The sequence below is a fragment of the Caloenas nicobarica genome, chromosome 3 (genome assembly GCF_036013445.1).
Source record: "Caloenas nicobarica isolate bCalNic1 chromosome 3, bCalNic1.hap1, whole genome shotgun sequence".
Classification (NCBI taxonomy): Eukaryota; Metazoa; Chordata; class Aves; order Columbiformes; family Columbidae; genus Caloenas; species Caloenas nicobarica.
Genome location: NC_088247.1, coordinates 71,593,742 through 71,612,875, shown reverse-complemented (window position 1 = coordinate 71,612,875; position 19,134 = coordinate 71,593,742). Strand labels below are relative to the sequence as shown.

At 39.8% G+C, this 19,134-nt stretch overlaps 1 protein-coding gene across 1 annotated transcript in view; it reads right to left on the bottom strand.

Annotated features, from left to right (window-relative positions):
* Positions 1-2,478: 2,478 nt before the first annotated feature.
* Positions 2,479-19,134, bottom strand: part of IGF2R (insulin like growth factor 2 receptor) — a 59,339-nt gene continuing 42,683 nt past the window's right edge. Inside the window, exons 34-48 of the mRNA XM_065631146.1 lie at positions 18,714-18,976; positions 16,864-17,076; positions 15,315-15,464; positions 13,933-14,094; positions 13,160-13,367; positions 12,614-12,760; positions 11,907-12,141; positions 10,781-10,917; positions 9,670-9,784; positions 8,600-8,746; positions 7,201-7,385; positions 6,511-6,697; positions 5,251-5,415; positions 4,562-4,631; positions 2,479-4,125 (exon numbers count right to left, since the gene is read on the bottom strand). Coding sequence (XP_065487218.1) covers positions 3,724-4,125; positions 4,562-4,631; positions 5,251-5,415; positions 6,511-6,697; positions 7,201-7,385; positions 8,600-8,746; positions 9,670-9,784; positions 10,781-10,917; positions 11,907-12,141; positions 12,614-12,760; positions 13,160-13,367; positions 13,933-14,094; positions 15,315-15,464; positions 16,864-17,076; positions 18,714-18,976 — 2,786 coding nt within the window. The 3' untranslated portion in view covers positions 2,479-3,723. The remainder of the gene's footprint in view (positions 4,126-4,561; positions 4,632-5,250; positions 5,416-6,510; positions 6,698-7,200; positions 7,386-8,599; positions 8,747-9,669; positions 9,785-10,780; positions 10,918-11,906; positions 12,142-12,613; positions 12,761-13,159; positions 13,368-13,932; positions 14,095-15,314; positions 15,465-16,863; positions 17,077-18,713; positions 18,977-19,134) is intronic.

The window sequence follows — 19,134 nt, the reverse complement described above, 5'->3', positions numbered from 1 at the left end:
TTTGGCATCAAAACCACTCCAAAAACCTTATCTAGGTCTTCTCTGCGGCACTGATATATTTAGTTGGCAGCAAAGCTATTTAAGTAACAAAGACATTTGACCAAAAGTCAAGACTAACTCCATAAATTATTAAACTACATGTTGCAAGCTTTATTTTTTAGTTTTCATTTGAAATCGGACTTTAATTCACCCAGAGAGAATTTGTGTTTAACCCCTAATAAGAGCACATTTATGTTCATTTGTTTTGTATTTTTATTAGCCAAATCAGCTCCTCGAAGTAAAGGCATTTCAAGGAGAACATGTAGATGGAAAATTCCACCAACATGCAAGCAAATGAAAAGTTTAGCGTAGCAGTTGCTGGGCATCACATCTGAACAAGGCTTATCAACTGGTCCCTATAAAGAGGAGGTAAGTACACTGAAATAGAAGTATCTATACATTGAGCCACGTAACGGCAAAAGAATAGTTGTCCCACAAACTCCAGTATCATGTGTGCTTCACCCCTCACTCTCCACACGCTTCCATTTCCAAGGAAATCCTCTGCTGCTGACATCAGGGAAAACAATTTTCACCTGACCATGTTTTTTGCAGTGATAGAAAAGATAAAAAGGGTTCACTAAGGAATTATGTACTGGGAACAGCTTTGGGATATCATAATATACAATACTTCTGGCCAAAACAGTTGTTTCTTACCATAGGAGGCCTGTAAAAGACTTTAAGTAGACTTCATTGTGGGGCACCCCCAAAAAAATCCTGTTACATCAGGCTCCAGTAGTGCCTCATGCTACTCCAACATCTTTTACTGACAACAGCTGCCTCCATCAGAAAGAAAAGCATAAGCGAAGGTAACATTTTAAAGATGGAAAAAATGACATATGGTCTGGAAAGTAACTTGCACGGTTCAGGCAACCATGCAAAGAAATTAAAGACCTCCTCCCAAGACACTCCAAAAAATAAGCCCCCTTAGAAGGCCACTCTGCCCAGGGACAGAAATAGAACCAATTCTTCACCTGGTCTCGCAGCCATTAGAGCAACAGTGGTCTAACCAGCTGTGAAAGCCACTTTGCAGACCAAGATCATTCCCTGCATCACACAGATGTGCCCTCTCCTCTTCTCCAGCAGGAACAGCTGAAGCAAGGGAACGACAACTCTGCTCCTGTGGCCACTTACAGCTGTGTTACCCCAAGCCTGGCACACCACCACACCGCACCAGACCTTCACCTCCACAGCTGCAGGGTCTCCATGAGTAACTGAGGATGCGGACAGCGAGACGCAAGGGCACTGTGGCTGCTACACTCCCAGCCTGATCCCACAGCCACCCCAGGCGGTGGGATGTGCACAGACACCAGGGGCCAACAAAGCCAAAAAATTAAAGCCTGCCTGGGAAGTGGGTGAAGTTTAAAGCCATTAGGCTGTATCTTAAAAACACGCTAATGAAACCTCACATCACTTCTTTCCTAGCTTTTTTTTTTTTTTTTTCCACAGTTGGTAAAGGTGTGCACTAGATCCCCACAAAATAAAACAGATATAGACTGGGCCCATTTTCCCAATTTCCCACAACCCTCTTCACAGTGCAGACACAGGCTGGGTGGCACTGTGCCATGCAGGTGGGGGTCTCAGAGGCTCACCTCACAGAGAGTCACACGGTGACTGGCACCTTTTCTGCACCTGGACCAGCCATTTACATGTATTTGTCTAGTCCTCCCTATTCTCATAGCATGTTCCTCCTTATGTTGACACAGGGTATTTTACTGGAATAGAATAGTCTGGTGAAGCAAGCCATGCACCCAGCTCTAAAAAAGAAGAGATTCAGTCAATCTACCTACGAATGCCTGGATAAAAAGCAAGCAACAGTTCCAAGACGAGACACCAAGTCACTCAGTGCTGCCAGCTGACTCTTAGAAATACATATTGTGCAGATAAGCACCCTCAGGCAGAGAACATCTGTTCTACCTATGCCTTGTAATGCACAGTCACAACAAAGACACCATGCAGTGTTATCCCTTAGTACATGGGAAGTCACTTCATGCAGCAGTTCACAGATCAAACAACTTCAAGATTCCAGCCTTGAGGACTTGGGGAAGTGGCATTCTTCAACATCCACTGAGAGAACTGTTGCAATGGTAACTGACAGTATCAAAAATATAACATCAAGCCTCTTGCTCCCCCAAATCAACCTAATGTGAAATATGAAAAATGCTGCTTTTAAAGTATGACCATATGCAGCTTTAGCTGAAGTGATTTACAGCTTCACTGGTAACAATACGAAAGGAAGAAAACCCAAGTCTGATAAAAGAAAGAATATACCACTGAGGATTACCTATATGTTCTGATATTTGTCAAACATCAATAATCTGAGTGATACTATTAAAATATTAGCTATCACAGCAAAAAAGGGTTATCACCAGGCTGATGAGCAACATCACAACTACTGTAAGAAAGATTCCAGACTTAAGATGTGGGATTTTGAATACCCACTTCATACCTTTTATTGAAATTGCTGAATACTTTATATTACACTATTTTGATTCAAAATGGAGTTTTTATAAAAAGAAACCATTGTTGAAACTGAGTAAGCCAGCCAAAAGGAACAATGAAAAGTTTCAAAAAATTCTGCCCAATGCATGTACTTGTACAATGCTTTGAAACCCTGTCATTGCCCATAACTTAATTTAGGAAACACCTGGAGAAAAGCGAGGCTGCTAGAGGAAATTTGCCTTGCATTCATTGCCAGCAACATTTCAAATCAATTACCATGGCCAGGACCATAGCATAAGAGCTATAACTTAGGCTATCAAAAACCATTGGCCCAATTTTTTTTTTAATTAGTACAAGAGAGGCATTGTGCCAACTAGGGCTCCTCTAGTTTCTGGGCTTTTCTTGGTGATTACAAACTGGGCAGTCAGATTGTATTATAGGAATTCTGCCTCTACATCCTTGGAAACTCTGGTTGTCAATGCAGCTGGCCTAGTCCAGCCATAATCTAGGGGAAAAAAAAAAAATCTTTGGGTGCTTGTCAGCTGCTTAGGCAAATACTGATGAAGTCAGTCATATGACTAGTACCAAAAAATGTCATGCAAAGAACAGCAATCATTTCAGGCTAAAGCTATACAGAGTTGTACCTTTCAGTCAATACCTTTGAACCAATGATCTGTTTAAATTAGAAAGGATATTCAAATTTACAGGATAAATTAGACCAGTTCCAAAATTTACATCAAATCATCCCAACACACAAAAATTATATTTTTCCTTGTCTTACGATGGGTGAACCCATGGAATAATACCCTGCCGGCAGGAAGAACATGTTGCTATTAAGCAAACCTGAGTAGTGAGGATCAATAAATACAAGGAGTTAAAATGCTAGTAGTCAGATAACTTGAGTCTCTGGAGCCAGGGGGTTCATTAAATCTTAATCCTTTCCTTTCAAAGTTCTCTCTTTTTTAAGCAAGCACTTAACACCTATGCTGAGGCTTAAAAGAAAAAGTGTCCTGGCTAGAGAGAGTCAACCTAACTCAGCCAACTGGATCTTAGAAATCCAGTCATTACTGAACAGATCATTGTAAACAACCAACAAATCTCTCTCTTCTTCCCTTTTCAATGGTTTCTTGTTAAAGGCAAAATTCAGAAAAATCTTTCAGGCTGAAGTCCTCATATTTGGTTGGAAATGTTGTCCTGTTATTTATATTCTCTCTATATATACTTGATTAGGCACAAGAGGGGTTATTAAATATTCAACAAGTCCTCATCACTATCATCATGAAACGATACTGTATTTGTAGAGTTCTGTGCCTGCTGCTGGCCTGGCTTGGCTTTTGCTTTCCTTTCCTTTCCCCCATTCAGCAAATAAGCTTTATCATCACTCCCAAGATTGGGTGGCTTCTTTTGTGGGTGCTTGCTCTTGTTGAGTCCTCTTCCTGTCTGAATCTTTACATCTGGAATGGTTAACACTTCATCCTCACTGTCCAGGTCATCCACATGGAGAGAGGTAAAGGCTTCAGATGTAACAGACTTGGTAGTAATGTGACCATTCTCCTGCACTCCTTTTGCTGTTCTTTGATTTGGTGCTGTGACTTCCTCCATAAGCCACTCTGTTTCATTCTCATTAGCTTCTTCTTCACTGCTTATCTGCAAAAAAAAAAACACAACACACCACAAGAAAAGAAATGCAAGACGAAACTTTGTATGCCACTCTAGGCTCTGCCACATGCCAATCTCCACAACTGTCAGACCTCACACCACACATGGCCTTGGGATTAACTTAGTCATAAGGCTATTATACTGCAATAGCATGCTGCTTTATCGCTTTTTCACTTTATCTTCCTGCAGATTTGTGTTATTTGGCTATTTACGGACTGCTCTTCATTCATCCACTCTAACCCCCTTACCCATTTCACAATATGAATGTAGATATCTCAGCTATGCGGCTTTCCTGGAGCCACACAGTATGGTTTGCATGCACTGAAACCACCAGGAATTAATGGGGTTTATTTACTAATAAAAGCTTCATATTAGGAAAACTTGACAGGAAACAAAACCTTCAATTTTGCCACTGTATTATTACCTTTGTGTATTTGTAGGAAACCCCAGATGTTCTTCTGCAGCAGTTCGTTATCTTGTTTATTACAATTTCCCTAAAGAAGAGGAAGAATACTGCATTAGGGAGACCATATTCCCCTGTTAGCCCTCACTTTTCTTCACTGGATTTTTACATAAAGTACTTCACCAAGCAAGCTGCAATCTATCACATTGTGACACTTGATCCTGAACCACTGTAATTAACAAAATTCAGTCCATGACAATGCACATCTTCCCCCTCACCACAGCTTCAAGGTGACTGTTCTGAAACACCTCTGGCCTTTATGTCTAAGGCAAAACCAAAAAAAAACCCAAAAACTTGTCTGGAAAGCAGAGAATCAGCAGGACTTGCACTTTGTTCCTTGCTGCTGTTTTATGGTTCCAGCTTGACATCATAAAAAGAAACAGATATCAAACACTAACAATATTGTCACATTGTTTTATCCTCCTTACTTAGCAGTTGTCCACAATAGAGACAGCCCAATTCAATTGTGTACTCCAGCTCCTTTTACATGGACCTTCAGGCAGCAATGGGGAATTTGAAAAAACACAGTGGTTTGACAGTTGATGCTGCCAACTGAAAAACAGAACTTAAATCTCTGAAGTTCACTACTTCCCTTTCACTGAAGGAAGTCCTACGAAATAAACTTCTAAAGCCTATGAATCATTTCTTACCTCCTCTCTTTTTTGTAGAACAGCAAGATTATTAGGCATGCAGTGAGAACCACCAGGAGGACGCTCAGCACAGCACCAACAGCCTGACTTCTCCTTGAAAGGCCTTTATGTACTTGGGCCTCCTGATCAGTCTGGCGCTCATTGCTTCCTGGATCACTGGTTGATCTAATAACGTAAATTGGGAATAAAAGGATGAGTAAGATCTATTGACCACTTTCATCAAACTGGATTAGAAACAGCAGATTCAAAGAAAATAAATGCACCACACCATTCTATCAGTCCTACCTAACAGCTATAAAGAACTGAATTCAGGGCATTTCGTTTTAAGAAAAAAAAAATCACTGAAAAAAAGAAAAATGTATGTACTGTGCCTACATCCTGGTATGCTTTCCAACAGAACATAAAACTGATTATGGTCAAGATTGAAGTGCATGATTAGGCACCCTAGAGCCTACACAGCAGCAGCTGTCCACACAGAGGTGCTATTTTAGAAACAAACTTGCACCTGAGCAAGCTGCAAGAGTTACAGCAAGTATTTACCTTCCAGTTGACTATGGCACTACATAGACCTCAATAGTTAAATGTCTGTTTAAACCAGAATAAACAGTTTCCCTGTGTCTTGAGGCTAGCAGCCAGAAAGTGAACAGTCCTAGAAGGAGCCACTCCATTCTTCACAGTGAGGCTGCCTACATGTCAGGAATGCCGGTAAGCACCTAGATACAGTCACTGTGCTTTTAACACTGTCACCTCATTACTCCTTTTTGGATCTGTACACAAGATGATCATAATTATTTGCAGAAATACCTCATTATTCCTCTAAGATCTGTAATGATTTTCACTCCAGCCTAAAGAAGTAGGTAGACAAAGGCCAGTCTTTGTCATGACTTTAAAGTCTTCCAGAAAGTAAGGCAAAGAGGGAAAAAGCCTTACCCAAATACTGGTTACTTCTCTTCATAGCATGAAACAGCATGTTCTGCTAGCTACAGTATGTTTTACTTAGAACAACAATATTAAATTCTACCCTGCCTCTCCATTTCCCATGCAAACAAGCAGCTTTATGTCCAGATCAACTTGGCAAGCTTTTATTTAGCTGTCAGGTGTCAAAAATTACATACATGAACACCAATTCCACCCACTCATGAGTCTACTGCTTTTTTAGCTGTTCATTTTTTCACAATCACTGTGATAAACAAATACAAAAAAGCCTTTAGCTGAAAAGTGCTGACAGGAGCTTCTTTCAGAAAATGGTTAACTACTCACATTAATGGACACACAGCAGCTGTGTACCAGGTAAATAAGTACTGGCAATCTGCTGTCTCATGAAGGAACTCGGGGATGCCTTCCTTTACTTGTGGACTGCAGTGGAAGAAAATGGTTGAAGACACAAACTTTGATTTATCTTTACCGCATCTGGAGTCTGATGAAAATATGACATCCAAGTCATCATCTACAAAGAGAAGAAAACCTTGTAGTTTGACTACTTCCTTGAGAACATTATTAACACTACACTCTGGAAAGTTATGCATTTGTTCTGCAGTAACAGCTTACACTCTGCAGTATCTGCAGGTGAGCTTATACTTTCACATAGCTGATCCCATCAGTTGCTACGGAACAGTGGGCTACTTCACAAGAAGCAGCAGCCAGGTAAGGGAGATCACTGCTTATGCAGCACAAGCACAGAGGAAATCAGGGGACCAAGCCTTCTATTACATATCACATTGTTTCTACCAAAGTCTTTAAACAAGTGTCAAGCCCAAAGCCCATTAAGGCCACATTTGCAACTGAGCTTACACAATAAGAAAAAAAAAAACAGCCTAAATTCTGCTAGACAGACTCTGCATACCTTTACAAAAATGGATTAGTACAGAGGTTGTGAAACAAGAACCATTTTCTGATGAAGCAATTCACACAGAGTATCAAGCAATGCTGGTTAGTAAGGCAAATACTTACCCTCAACATAATATCTAGCGTTTGTGGCAGAACCAATTCTCCGAAAGCGACGTTCATTAGTTTTAACCTGGCAGATGTTTGCTCCAGAGCATTCTGGGAAACTTGAGTTTCTGATACCAGAAAGTTGAATGTCATATACATATTTATCGCCATTTGTCCGTATGTCACCAGAAGCCGTATACAACCTGTGGAAACAGAGGGCCGGGCTATCCTTAAGTCTGAACTCTCAGATTTAGATTATTTCCAAGACATAAGACTGGCACCAGTGGCAGCTGCTACCACTATGGGATTCCAGAGCAAGTTGGAGTGACTGATCCAGCAACCAGAAAACATGCAGGACTGGGGCTTCCTCCCTAAACATAGCAAATGAGGATTATATTTAGCATAAATCTAATCTAAGAAAGCACAAAAGTAAACTTTTCTGGTTTTAATGCCCTCAATGGGTATGTGAACATGTAAATACCTCCAAAGGATTAAGATAAACTGGAGACAAAAGCATGATTCAGCAGCTCATACACAAGCTAGCCTACTGATCTTAAGAACCATATTGTGTGCTCTGTAGCTATGATATTAATAAATCGCATATCTTAGCTGTCCTCTCTAGAAGGGTAAGTAGTTCTACCATAAGTGTTACCTAAACACTATTTACAATTAGAATGGTCTGAGATTCTCAGCTATTTGTTCTTGCCGTCTGCTCAAAGGCTGACCTTGCTCAAATATGGTTTATGTCCTGCAAGCAGAAAGTTTATTCTTCTCATAGCACTGGAATAGGCAGATTTCCTACCATAACACTAGCATTGGCATTAAATATAGTAGTTTATAAGAGATTCTGGACCTGGTTACACACACTGTGTAGTCCAGTGTAACTGCTGGTCTTTCCCTCCCTCTCTTGAATTCAATCACACTTGACCATTCCTCCAAGAGCTGTCCTTCCTCACTTCTAAGGCTTCTGAAGCGTGGGTTCCTACTTCCATATGGATCTTCTGAGCAGAAAGGTGCTATTTAAAAAACCAAGGAGTAGTCTGGGTGAAAAACATCAAATTCTTGGGCACTGATGTCTACACCCTATGGAAGACAGCAATACCTCACAATAAAGAGATCTAACAGGAAGGTGAGTATGTGCAGTCTTTAGAATAGTCTTGAGTACACACAGGCTCAAAGCTATAAGCCCAGCTGTGAGCTACACTATTAAACAGTCCTTTAATTCGGTCATCAGCACACAGTGAATTCAGTGCTATTTCCACTTGACAACTAAGAATACTCACACCAAGCTCTCTCTTCTTGCAGTACAGTTCTACAGGACTAAGGTGTTGTGGTTTTCTTGTTTCAGGTTTTTGAGGGTTGTTTGTTTTGGTTTGGTTTGGTTTTTGGTTTGGTTTTTTTTTTTTTTTTTACTTACTTGTAATAAACATCCCCTAAAGAGAAGTTTTTGCCAGTTGCAGGATTAATAACTGTTCCATTCACCACCTCTACCTCCTGCTGCTTCACAGCACAAGCTGCACGTGTGTCCCAAGTGATGTAGTAAGCACAGTTTTCTTCATCAATCCTACCAAATAAAAGACACGTCATGATTCCAGGAAACAGTAACAAGTGCTTAGTATCTTGAGAAAGGGAAGACACACAGCTGCTAACCCATGCATGGGAATGTCCTGCCTAAGCATTGTGCCAAGAAGCAGCTAAAATAGTGAACTAGCACTCAAAAAACCCCACTTGAATAGTTGCACTGCACTTCTCTGCAGTTCCAAGATCTAAAAAGACCTGGCTGCACTTGAACTTCCTCCTTCAAAAGTTCCAGAAATCACACAGTGTATCAGAGGGTTTTATCAAAGTGTTTTAGCTAACAAATATGTCAGGCTTCTCTTGGTAGCTTTAATGTGCTGCACATTATTTAGGACAAGGAGTATAAGCTAGTCAGATTTTGCTGCCTATTTCTTTCACTCATACAAAGCATATTGCTGAGTTTCCCAATTCTACAAACAATATACAGTTAAGCAAAGCGCAACTAAGCAAAAAGCCGTCAAGCTTGCTTAGTATTTGTGATCATGCACATGTACCTCACTTTGGACAGTTTCTAGTTAAATAATCTGTATGAGGCAACAAGAAACCACGTTTTATTAGCTCAATCATATATACACAGTAAGTGTTCTCTACTAAACAGATTTTGAACAAAGTTAAGGGTGGTTGTACTACAACTGACATTGAAAACAAGAGCGTCCCAGCACTGTCTAATTCCGAAGTAAAACACTTAAGTTTTTGCCTGGAAATTTTAAAACAAATGCAGAATGCAAACATTTGTGGAAGTGAACAGGTGCAGAAACTCCAGAAGATCCACATCTTACAAGTACAGACCCAGGATTGTTTTAGGGACTATCCAACAGAACAGACAGTCACTGTCCCAAGACAGAGTTTACTAGAGAGGGACAAAGGAATAAATCATGAAGAAAAGTGGTATGTTAATTTGTTACTCACCTCTGCAGCATGGGCATGCCAACTGTTTTTGCACACTTCAGTTCTATAATTGTTGTTACTTTCTTGTTTTTCCTACATTCCTGCCCACTGGAATAACTAATATACACTGTATCACCTAGAAGAAAAAAAAATGGTGACACTCAAGGTTTTTGTAAACGGCTGTCAGAAATTCCCTTTGCTCATTTCTCCAGGCTTCATTACTTCAGATTAGCTTCTGGGATTTTTTTTTTCCCCTCTCAGCACAGACCATATATCAATTACAGCACTTCAGTAATTAGAGGCCTTCACACTTATGATCATTTAAAACACACTCCTCAAACACCTCTATTTACATCATACTGTGTGTTCAGGTCACCAGTATGGCCATAACAAATGTCTACATTTAATACATCATTTTTTAAACGTAAGAGTAAATGAAGATATCCATTTACAAATGAACTCGGGCAATAAACACATGCAATACATCCCATTGTTTTTGCAGCTGGATTGAAAATTTCCCTCAGCAGCAATTTTAAAAATATTCCTGAAACTGAAAGCTTGAGTAAGGTTGAGATTTTTTTTAATACTTTTTTTTAAAGAGTGAAGCCAATTAGTCATCTTTCACATCCTCCCTTAATGGAAAAAATAGTGGATATAGAACAAGTCTTTCAATACAGGATGAACAAAAATAATTCTTCCTCCTACAATTATAGAATCACAAAGTGGTTGAGGTTGGAAAGGACTGCTGGACACCATCTGGTCCAAAGCCCTTGCTCAAGAAAGGCCACCTTGAGCTGGGTGCCCAGGCCCATGTCTAGACAGCTTTTGAGGATCTCCAAGGTCAGAGACTCTACAACTTCTTCGGGCAGCCTGTGCCAGTACAGAGCCACCCTCACTGTAAAAAAGAGTTTCTTGATGGACAACTCGCTTTTTACAGTTTTAGTGACAAGATTGTTTATTTGCTTCAGTGTTTTCTCATGGCTTAAACACCACTTTTGAGTAGTAGCGTTTACTGCTTTCGTTTTTAAATAGAAGATTAATTGGTAAAGATATTTCAAAATAAAGGCTTCACCGTAATTTAAGAAACACTATAGCCATCTCTAGCTCTCTACAGGAACAAAAGTAATGCTACCTGTCACATTCAGCTTCTGTGTATGAACAAGTCCAAGAACTTGAACATCTCCGTTGTTGCTCTTCCTGCAAATACTGGCTCTTTCAGGGCAGCCTGTGGGTCCCTCATGTACCCTCTGACAGAGATTCACATAGTACCTAAAGAGAACAAGGTAGACAAAAGTTCTTTAACATTAATTTAGGTTAAACTGAAAAAGTGAGATATAAGCTTCAGAATCGTCATGGAAAGCTAGCTAGGTTGAAATAAACTAAACGCTTTAATTAGCTAACAGAATAAGGCACATACCAAGCTTTAGCAGACTAGTTCTAACTATCAAGTAAATGACTCTGTGCAAAACAAAATTGATCATATACCAGATCAGTTCACTAGTTAATTTTGATCTAGGTCAAAACTAAAAATTTGAACTGAGTCAAGAAACACCCAAAAGTTTTTTCAGCTATAAAGGTTAAAGTACTATCCCAAATTCAGCATCTCTTTAGAGCTATACCAGTTAAGTTCTATTAAAACAGAGGAGCTAGTATTGAGGCAGTGAATGAAACAGTTCTGTTACCCTACTGTTTATCATAAGTTTATAATTAGTTGCTCTCATCCTTGCCAGTTCATTTCTATTTGCTAACTGGAAGAAGAAGGTTGGAGAGGTTGATGACTTCCTGCCATTCATATTTTCCTTTAAGTTGATGCTTAGAGGAATGGAGGGAAAAAAAGACCTACTTAAAACTTTAGTCAAAAAGTTACACACTTGAGTCAAAAGACAGAAACTAAGTCATTAAGATATTTGTTCAACGTGACTAAGAATCTAAAAAATTGCATTTAAACTACAAATTATTATACTTTGTTAAGTTAGCAGTTTAAGAAAAAAAGCCTTTAAAAGGCTTTTAGTTTAGACTTACTTATCCTTTAAAAAGGGTTACCAATAGACAGAAGATGGTAACTATTCATCCTCCTTAGATAAGATGGTTCCTTTATGTTTTTTTGCCTATATGCAGTGTTAAGCATCAACAGTTTTAAGACACTGCCAGCAATTTAACCAGGCTCTGAACAGGGACAAAACAGAAGTACTATATCACATTACAACTTCAACTGCATTGATTAGCAAGCTGCTCCCTGAGAGTTGCTCATTACTCACGAGTTCCCATTGTGGAAGAAGATCCACGACCCCGTCAGGGAAGAGAGCATTCTCAAGTCATAAGTTCTGTGTTTTTGGACAAACTTGCAATCCATCTTCTTGGGAGGACAAACAGCCTGAGTCTTCCATTCAAATGTCACAGCACAGCCAAGTGTCTCACTCAGAAGGTAAGGTCTCCCAACACCAGCATTTTCATCGCACGTGAAGATAATGGTAGATTCCCTCCTTGCAGTTGCTGTAAGGGGGAAGGTTGGAATTAAAAAAAAAAAGAAATATACTTCATGAGAGGATTTCAGGCAGGTATGGATTTCAGTGTAGTAATTCTGTGGTATCAGCAAAAGTTTTGATCAGGTATTGTTTCAGAAAGCAAAGAGGCACAAATGCTTTACCTAGCATTTTTATTCCCTGGGTTACCTGTCATGCTTTTTGGAAAGTAGTGTTCCTTCCAAAACAAATGATCTCCACCAAAGCAGAGTGACCACTCATAACCCAAACACTCATGATCTAAAGACATGAGCTTTTTATTTCAAAAGTATTTTGGCTCATTCACTCAAGTAAGGTCAGATTTGTCCCATAGAGTCCTTGTCTTGCGCACTCCTACCCCTTTACTTCCACTGTATTGCACCAGAGGTCTTGTGCCCAGTCTGATAATGGCCAACTCCCTGCATTGGCTCAGACACTGCTCACAGAGTATAGGAAGTTCTTACCGTTACTACAAAATCCCCACTTTCCATCTCCCTGGTAGTTTTCAGTTGTAGCACACCACAGCCTGTTCTTTTCTTCTGTAATACATTCCTCATAGCTCTTCCCTTTGTACGTGAAGGGGAACACACAAAGCTCTCCTTTTTCAGTCACTGGGAAGGAAAGGTATATCCTCTTAACATGCAGTAGAATAGCAGGTATATCCATACGCAGGACTGTATTCAAAGCCTACACTTTAATACTAAAGAAGAGTCATAAGCAGAGGCAGACAACAGAAATACTGAAATATTGAGTCTAAACCCAATTACAAAACTAGAATGTAGTGTACAATCAGCTATGATCATCCCTACAGAAAAACTGCACTCTTTTCTAGAAGATACATGTTGATGTTGCACATTAATATGGTGCATGTGATTTAATGAAACCACATTTCTATTAATGTATTCAAAAGCCATGTTGCTTCCATGATACCACAACAAAACCTTGTATTTTAAAAGTTAGAAAAAAGCTGACAAGTTTTTGCATAAAGAATGGGTCTGCTTCAATCTCACCTGGAGGGCACCGATCACCTCCTGTATACTGCAAGATGACAGTTTCATCCTGGTGGCTATAGTCCATTTTCATTTCCTTTATGTTTCCAAAAGATGATGCACCACTTTCGGATGTCAGACATACTGCTCCATCTTTGCATTTTCCCTGGGGCAAGTCTGCTGCTTTACTGCACACGCCGACATGGTAACTGTTGGCTCCAGAAAATACCTGTGCGGACATAGAGAAGGATCACAAACAAGGTTGCCTCAAAGCCTACAGTCAATACTTACAAAGAACGACTGAGTGCCTTATAAAGCAAGTCTCATGCAGTACTTGCATAATGAAGAAAATACGATAATTTTGCAAATCTGGCCTTCCTTAATATGGCAAAACTGCACACAGAGTCCACCCGCAGGACCAAGGATATAGTCTGTTCACTAGGCCTGTTTTCATGTTCAGGATTCTGTCACAGGTGAAGACTTCTTCCTTTCCCCATCAGTATATCCATTAATTTCCCTCAAACATTAAAAACCTGATGTTATTCCCTCTAATATTCCCTTTGTCAGAGGCCAAACATCAACACTGACCACAGCTGCAGCACATGCTTCAGTTTCCACTCACACCCCAGGATGCTCAAAAGAAACCCCTGCTTCAGTTTTTAAATGTTCACTGTGTTAGGCAATTTAAATAAATTAATTAATAAAAATTAAAAAACCAAAACACAAACCACAACACACACACACAAAACAAACAAACAAAAACAAAAAACACACACACCACCAGAAGGCATTACCTCAAATGATCTTCCAGAAAGGCTGGTCAGGTTAAAAGTATAGTGTAGCTGTTCATCAGTCACAGAGCAGCCTGAAGTTTTCACTCTATCAGGACATACAACCGGAGTTTCCCACTCAAACACAAAACTGCAGTCAAGTTTCTGTATCATCTTTGGCTTGCCCTGTTACCAAAGAACACAGTAAGATGTATTAGGTTCAGTTGTTGGAAAGTTTGTTCTTCTTTCTGTATTTTCACCACCCCAACCCCCCCCACCACCTCCAACAGACAACCTCAGTTATTACTGAGGCCAGACTGACTGTAGGACAAACAGCACACCTTCATACTATAAGTAGTATCAAAAAAACAAAAGTGAAGGACATTCTACCCATCTCCAGAGAACAACCAAAGCAGTAATTGAAGTATGCAAGCTCTCTCATTAATTAGGGTCAAGATTTTGATGTTCGGCTTAATTGCAAGCAGGAAAAAAAGCGTGAGGGAACTGTGTTTCTCCATGGCAGACAACATTAAGAAAGTTCACAGAGCTAAGGTTTCGAAACAATGCTGTGTCTTTTGTTAAAATATTAAATAAAAATTTAAGTATGGCCTGTGTAATATTCAGAGCTGCCTAGGGTTTCAGCTCACACCCCATGTTGATGGAAAATGGTTTCACTGAGTATCTGCAACAACCTCTACTCGCAGTTGCCTTCAAAGGTCCCAATGTAATTTTACAACTGGATAAATGTAGGAGTAGTTATGTGAGGCTGATATGGCCCCCGGTGAAAATGAGTTTGATACCCCTGCTCTAGTTTGTCAAACATCATACCCAAGTGTTTCTCTACAGCTTGTTAAAGCATCCAAAAAACTCAAGTGTTAGATTCTCACCACCATGCAATCTCCATTTAGTGTTCAGGTGTCACCACAGAATAAACACATAAGTACCTAAATGCAAATTTTTAAAGCTGTGTAAGATTATGGAAAGAGTTACAACACAGCGGAAACATTTCACAGTAATGGGTTTACAGTTATACTGGTTCTTGTGCCAGTTTGTGGTACAAGTACAAGCTTTTGGACCTAGACAAGGTGCAATACAGCATTAAGTTTAACGCCAGCAATAAGTTATCGCTACACTACTTCAGTGGAATTTGATCCTTGAAACCATAAGAAGCTGCTACTCTCAAGCCTAAAGTTCATGCACTCTATGAAATTTTGACCAGTTAAGAATACAAATACTAAGTATTTAAGTAGTTTAGAATACAAATATTATGTATATTCCTTGTTGAAACATGTCCATCCTTACACGCTATAAACAATTCCTTGATTTAGTTTTAGAAAAGCTAACACTGGTTACTACCCACTTCCCATTGCACTCCAATATCAACACAAGTTTAATAGATGTCTTACCAGACTAGTTCCTTGGCTGCAGTGAAATATAATAAGAGAAGTATAGTTCAATTTGTTGTTTATCTGACAAGGAGTACTGCTGTTGTAAGTGATGTAAACTTCATTTACTGCCTCATTTAACTTGGGAGGTTCAGTAACACGACCAATATCCTACACAAGCAAAGACATGTATTAAGATACATATGGGACATACCTAGAGTTCAGATCAGCCCAGAGATTCAGATCAATTCAAATTAATGTGTTTGTTTTACACAGAAGCACAAGGATTGCACTTTTGAAAACTGCATTCTATACTCGAAGAACAGTTATTTTTCAGTCCTAACGAAACACAAATTGGGCAGCTCAAACAAAAAGCCAGGGAGGTTCTGATTCTTACAGGTAGATTCTTCTCTAAGTCATTGTGCCAAAGCAGGAGAATGAAGAACTGCTCACTACAGGAGAAGATCAGGTTTGAGACCATTTAAAGAACCTGAGGTGCACGAGCTCATGGGACCTGATGAGATGCACCTGCAGGTCCTGAGGGAACTGGCAGATGAAGTTGCTAAGCCACTATCCATCACATTTGAGAAGTTGTGGCATTCCAGTGAATTTCCCACTGACTGGAAAAATGGAAACATAACCCCCCATTTTTAAAAAGAAAAAAAGGAAGACCTGGAGAACTACAGAGTAGTCAGCTTCGCATCTGTGCCCACAAGATCATGGAGCAGATCCTCCTGGAAGCTGTGTTAAGTCACATGGAAAATAAGGAGGCAATTGGTGACAGCCAACATGGGTTCACTAAGAGCAAATTCTACCTGAAAAAATTTGTTGATCTTCTATAACACAGCTACAGTACGGGTGGATAAGGGAAGAGCAACTGACATCATCTACCTGGATTTGTGCGAAGCATTTGATATAGTCCCACACAACATCCTTATCTCTGAACTGGAGAGACACGGACTTGACGGATGGGCCACTTGGTGAATAAGGAATTGGCTGAATGGTTGCACTCAGAGTTGTGGTCAACAGTTCAATGTCCAAGTGGAGACCAGTGACAAATGGCACTCCTCTGGGTTGGTACTGGGACTGGCACTGTTTTATATCTTTGATGGAGACATGAACAGCGGGATTGAGTGCAGCCTCAGCAAGTTTGCTAACACCACCAAGCTGAGTGATGCGGTCATATATTGTTATATAAAGTTATATTGCAACAGGCTATCATGGGATCAAGCACACCATTTCTGTGCCACAGAATGGCAAATTAAGAGGCATTCTGCTTCCCAGGCTCCATAACTGGCACACAGCACCACACAAAAAAATTCTGTGGTAATTTTTCATATTTGTCATGGTATGGAATCTTCTGACACCCAAAAAATTCACTGGGATTCAGGATAGGAAAATACTTCTTCACAGGAAAAAGCAATGAAAGGGAACTTTGCAGGATAAATTTTATGTTCCATTTGTTTAACCCATTGTCAAGCCTCTGGTTCAAATCAGGTCTCTAGGCAGGGATACCGTTTTAAACTAGCAGAGAAATGAACATTTCAGTGATTCCAGGCACAGTACTTACTATTGGCGACTCATTAACAGGAACCATGCAAACAGCTGCTCCAGGTGGGCAATTGACACCTTTGATAGGATTGAGAGGCTCACAAATGTTGATGTAGAAGTCTGGAGAAACATCTGTGATATCTTCATCCACGAATGCCTCATAATACCCAGTGCGATGGATCAGAGGAGACAGGTCAATGAGGGAACTGCCATTCATTACTGAGCACTTCACCTACAAGAAAGTACTTTTTACTGCTCTTATTCTTTTATTACTTGCTCTAATTTATTGACAATCATCCTGTACATCATAGGGCCAAAAGTGGGGCTGCATTTAAAAGCGTGAAATTTAAGTAAAGCAAAATTTGTTACAATTTTCTGTTTGTCTATAGACACTAATCACCTACAAGCTGCATATGAAAAACCTCAATCATTTAAATGCTCTTATGGAATTGAGTCCATATCAGAAGAATACCAAAGCATAAAGCTCTGGTATGCAGACTCCAGTACACATAGTCACTGTCTTCATAAGATCAGTAGATCCTACAGTTTCTTCCTCTCCACATCTCCCCCACATCATTGGACTCCCTCTAGTAAACAAGCCTGGTTATAACAATGTAAAGTTATTGTATTGCAAATCGATGGCTTGAGCACTGCATTTCTTCAGAACCTATTTCACATGTTCTTAAAGGGCATAAGCTTATGGACAACCTACCTGGAATTTGGAAAGTCTTTTTTTTTTTAGATATTAGACAAGGCGCAACTAACAAATTACCATTTAATTTCAGGACAAATAATTACCAATGCTACCTACCTGTCACACTGAACTAGTTAGGCCAATTGTGGATACACTGCGTAAAGCTATCAAAAATGGACAAATGATGACTGAATAGAGTTAATAGGCTGTAAAACACAGTGGTTTTAGGCATTTTTGATTTGTATTGCAGCATGGTACACACTACTGAAGAGGAAACCAGAGCAACGTACAGCAGAACTCATACAAAAAGAAGGAGAGGACACATGACAGCTCCTGTCAGGGAAAACTGGGAAGTGTTTTTCCTAAATAGAAGCGAGAGCTACGGTAGTATTGAGACTGCAATGAGGAAGAAAAACAATTTGTCGCAGAGAATAATGGTCACACTAGAAGTAATCAAGGCAGCAAAGAGAACGATTAGGCAGATTCACAAAAGGTAACGTTCAGGTGTTAAGAAGAGATCTGAACTGACGCTATAGCTCATTTAGCCTTCCATTACTATTGCTGGCTTTTACTCTGTGGACCCACTGCTGGTAACAATTTAACTAGTTAAAATTAACTAAAGACAGACTAGCTCAAAGTATTGTCTGGAACACCAGTTCATTTAGAGTTAACCAAATTAAGTGATTACTGCATGTGTTGTACAGCAGAGGCAGATCCTAAATTCATGCTATCAAGGTTCATCAGTTTTTGCACTGAGCAAGCTGATGTATAACTTGCCTGGCTGCTACTCACTTGCTTATCAGCAAAGACTGTCCTCATGCACAGAGATGCTATACATGCCCAACTCAACCTAACCTCTGCTGGCCTGTTGCATTGGAGGATCTTAACTATCAATTCCCAAGAAGATGCCCTACAGCTTTCATTTGAGCTGTACACAAAAGCAGCTAAATAGGTTCACAGAGAGGTTCTTCTGAAGTGTTACAGGTTTTAACTTGGCTCACCATGCGGACCAGAAGTTTGTCAAGTTTCTTCATCCCTGCTGTGTCAGTAAAAAAGATCTGTATGTACTCGAGTTCTGTACTTTCCCTCAAAGAATTTAAAACATACGCTGCTATTACACCTAACTCCCCCAGAAATTTAGTCCCATAGGTGTTTTCCACAGAATTAATTCTTACCTCTTCCTCACAAGCCAAGGAAGTATGCCAAGAGAAGTAACTAGTGCACGTCTGCTCATCGAAAGACAGAAAAACAGGCCAGCTGTCATCTCCAACATCGGACTTGCATACAAAGCTAAAATGGCTTTTGTGCTTCAGTTCAGCGTCTGCAGGGCAAGGATCTCCATCTTCATAGACAAGCTTTAACACTTGATCTTCATAAGTTAAAGTTTTACTCAGTTTTCCAGCATTAATTGGTTTTGGGCCACCCATGATGCAGACAGCTGAAGCAAAAAAAATTAACAAAATAGATCAAGTCTGATGTAACTTGCCTCCAAAATTGCACCTTACAACGTAAACAGCAGAAACCTTAATATTTTAGTCTCACTTCAATTTTTCTACTTCTTACTTTTCACAATAGTCAATAGATACACTAGAAGCA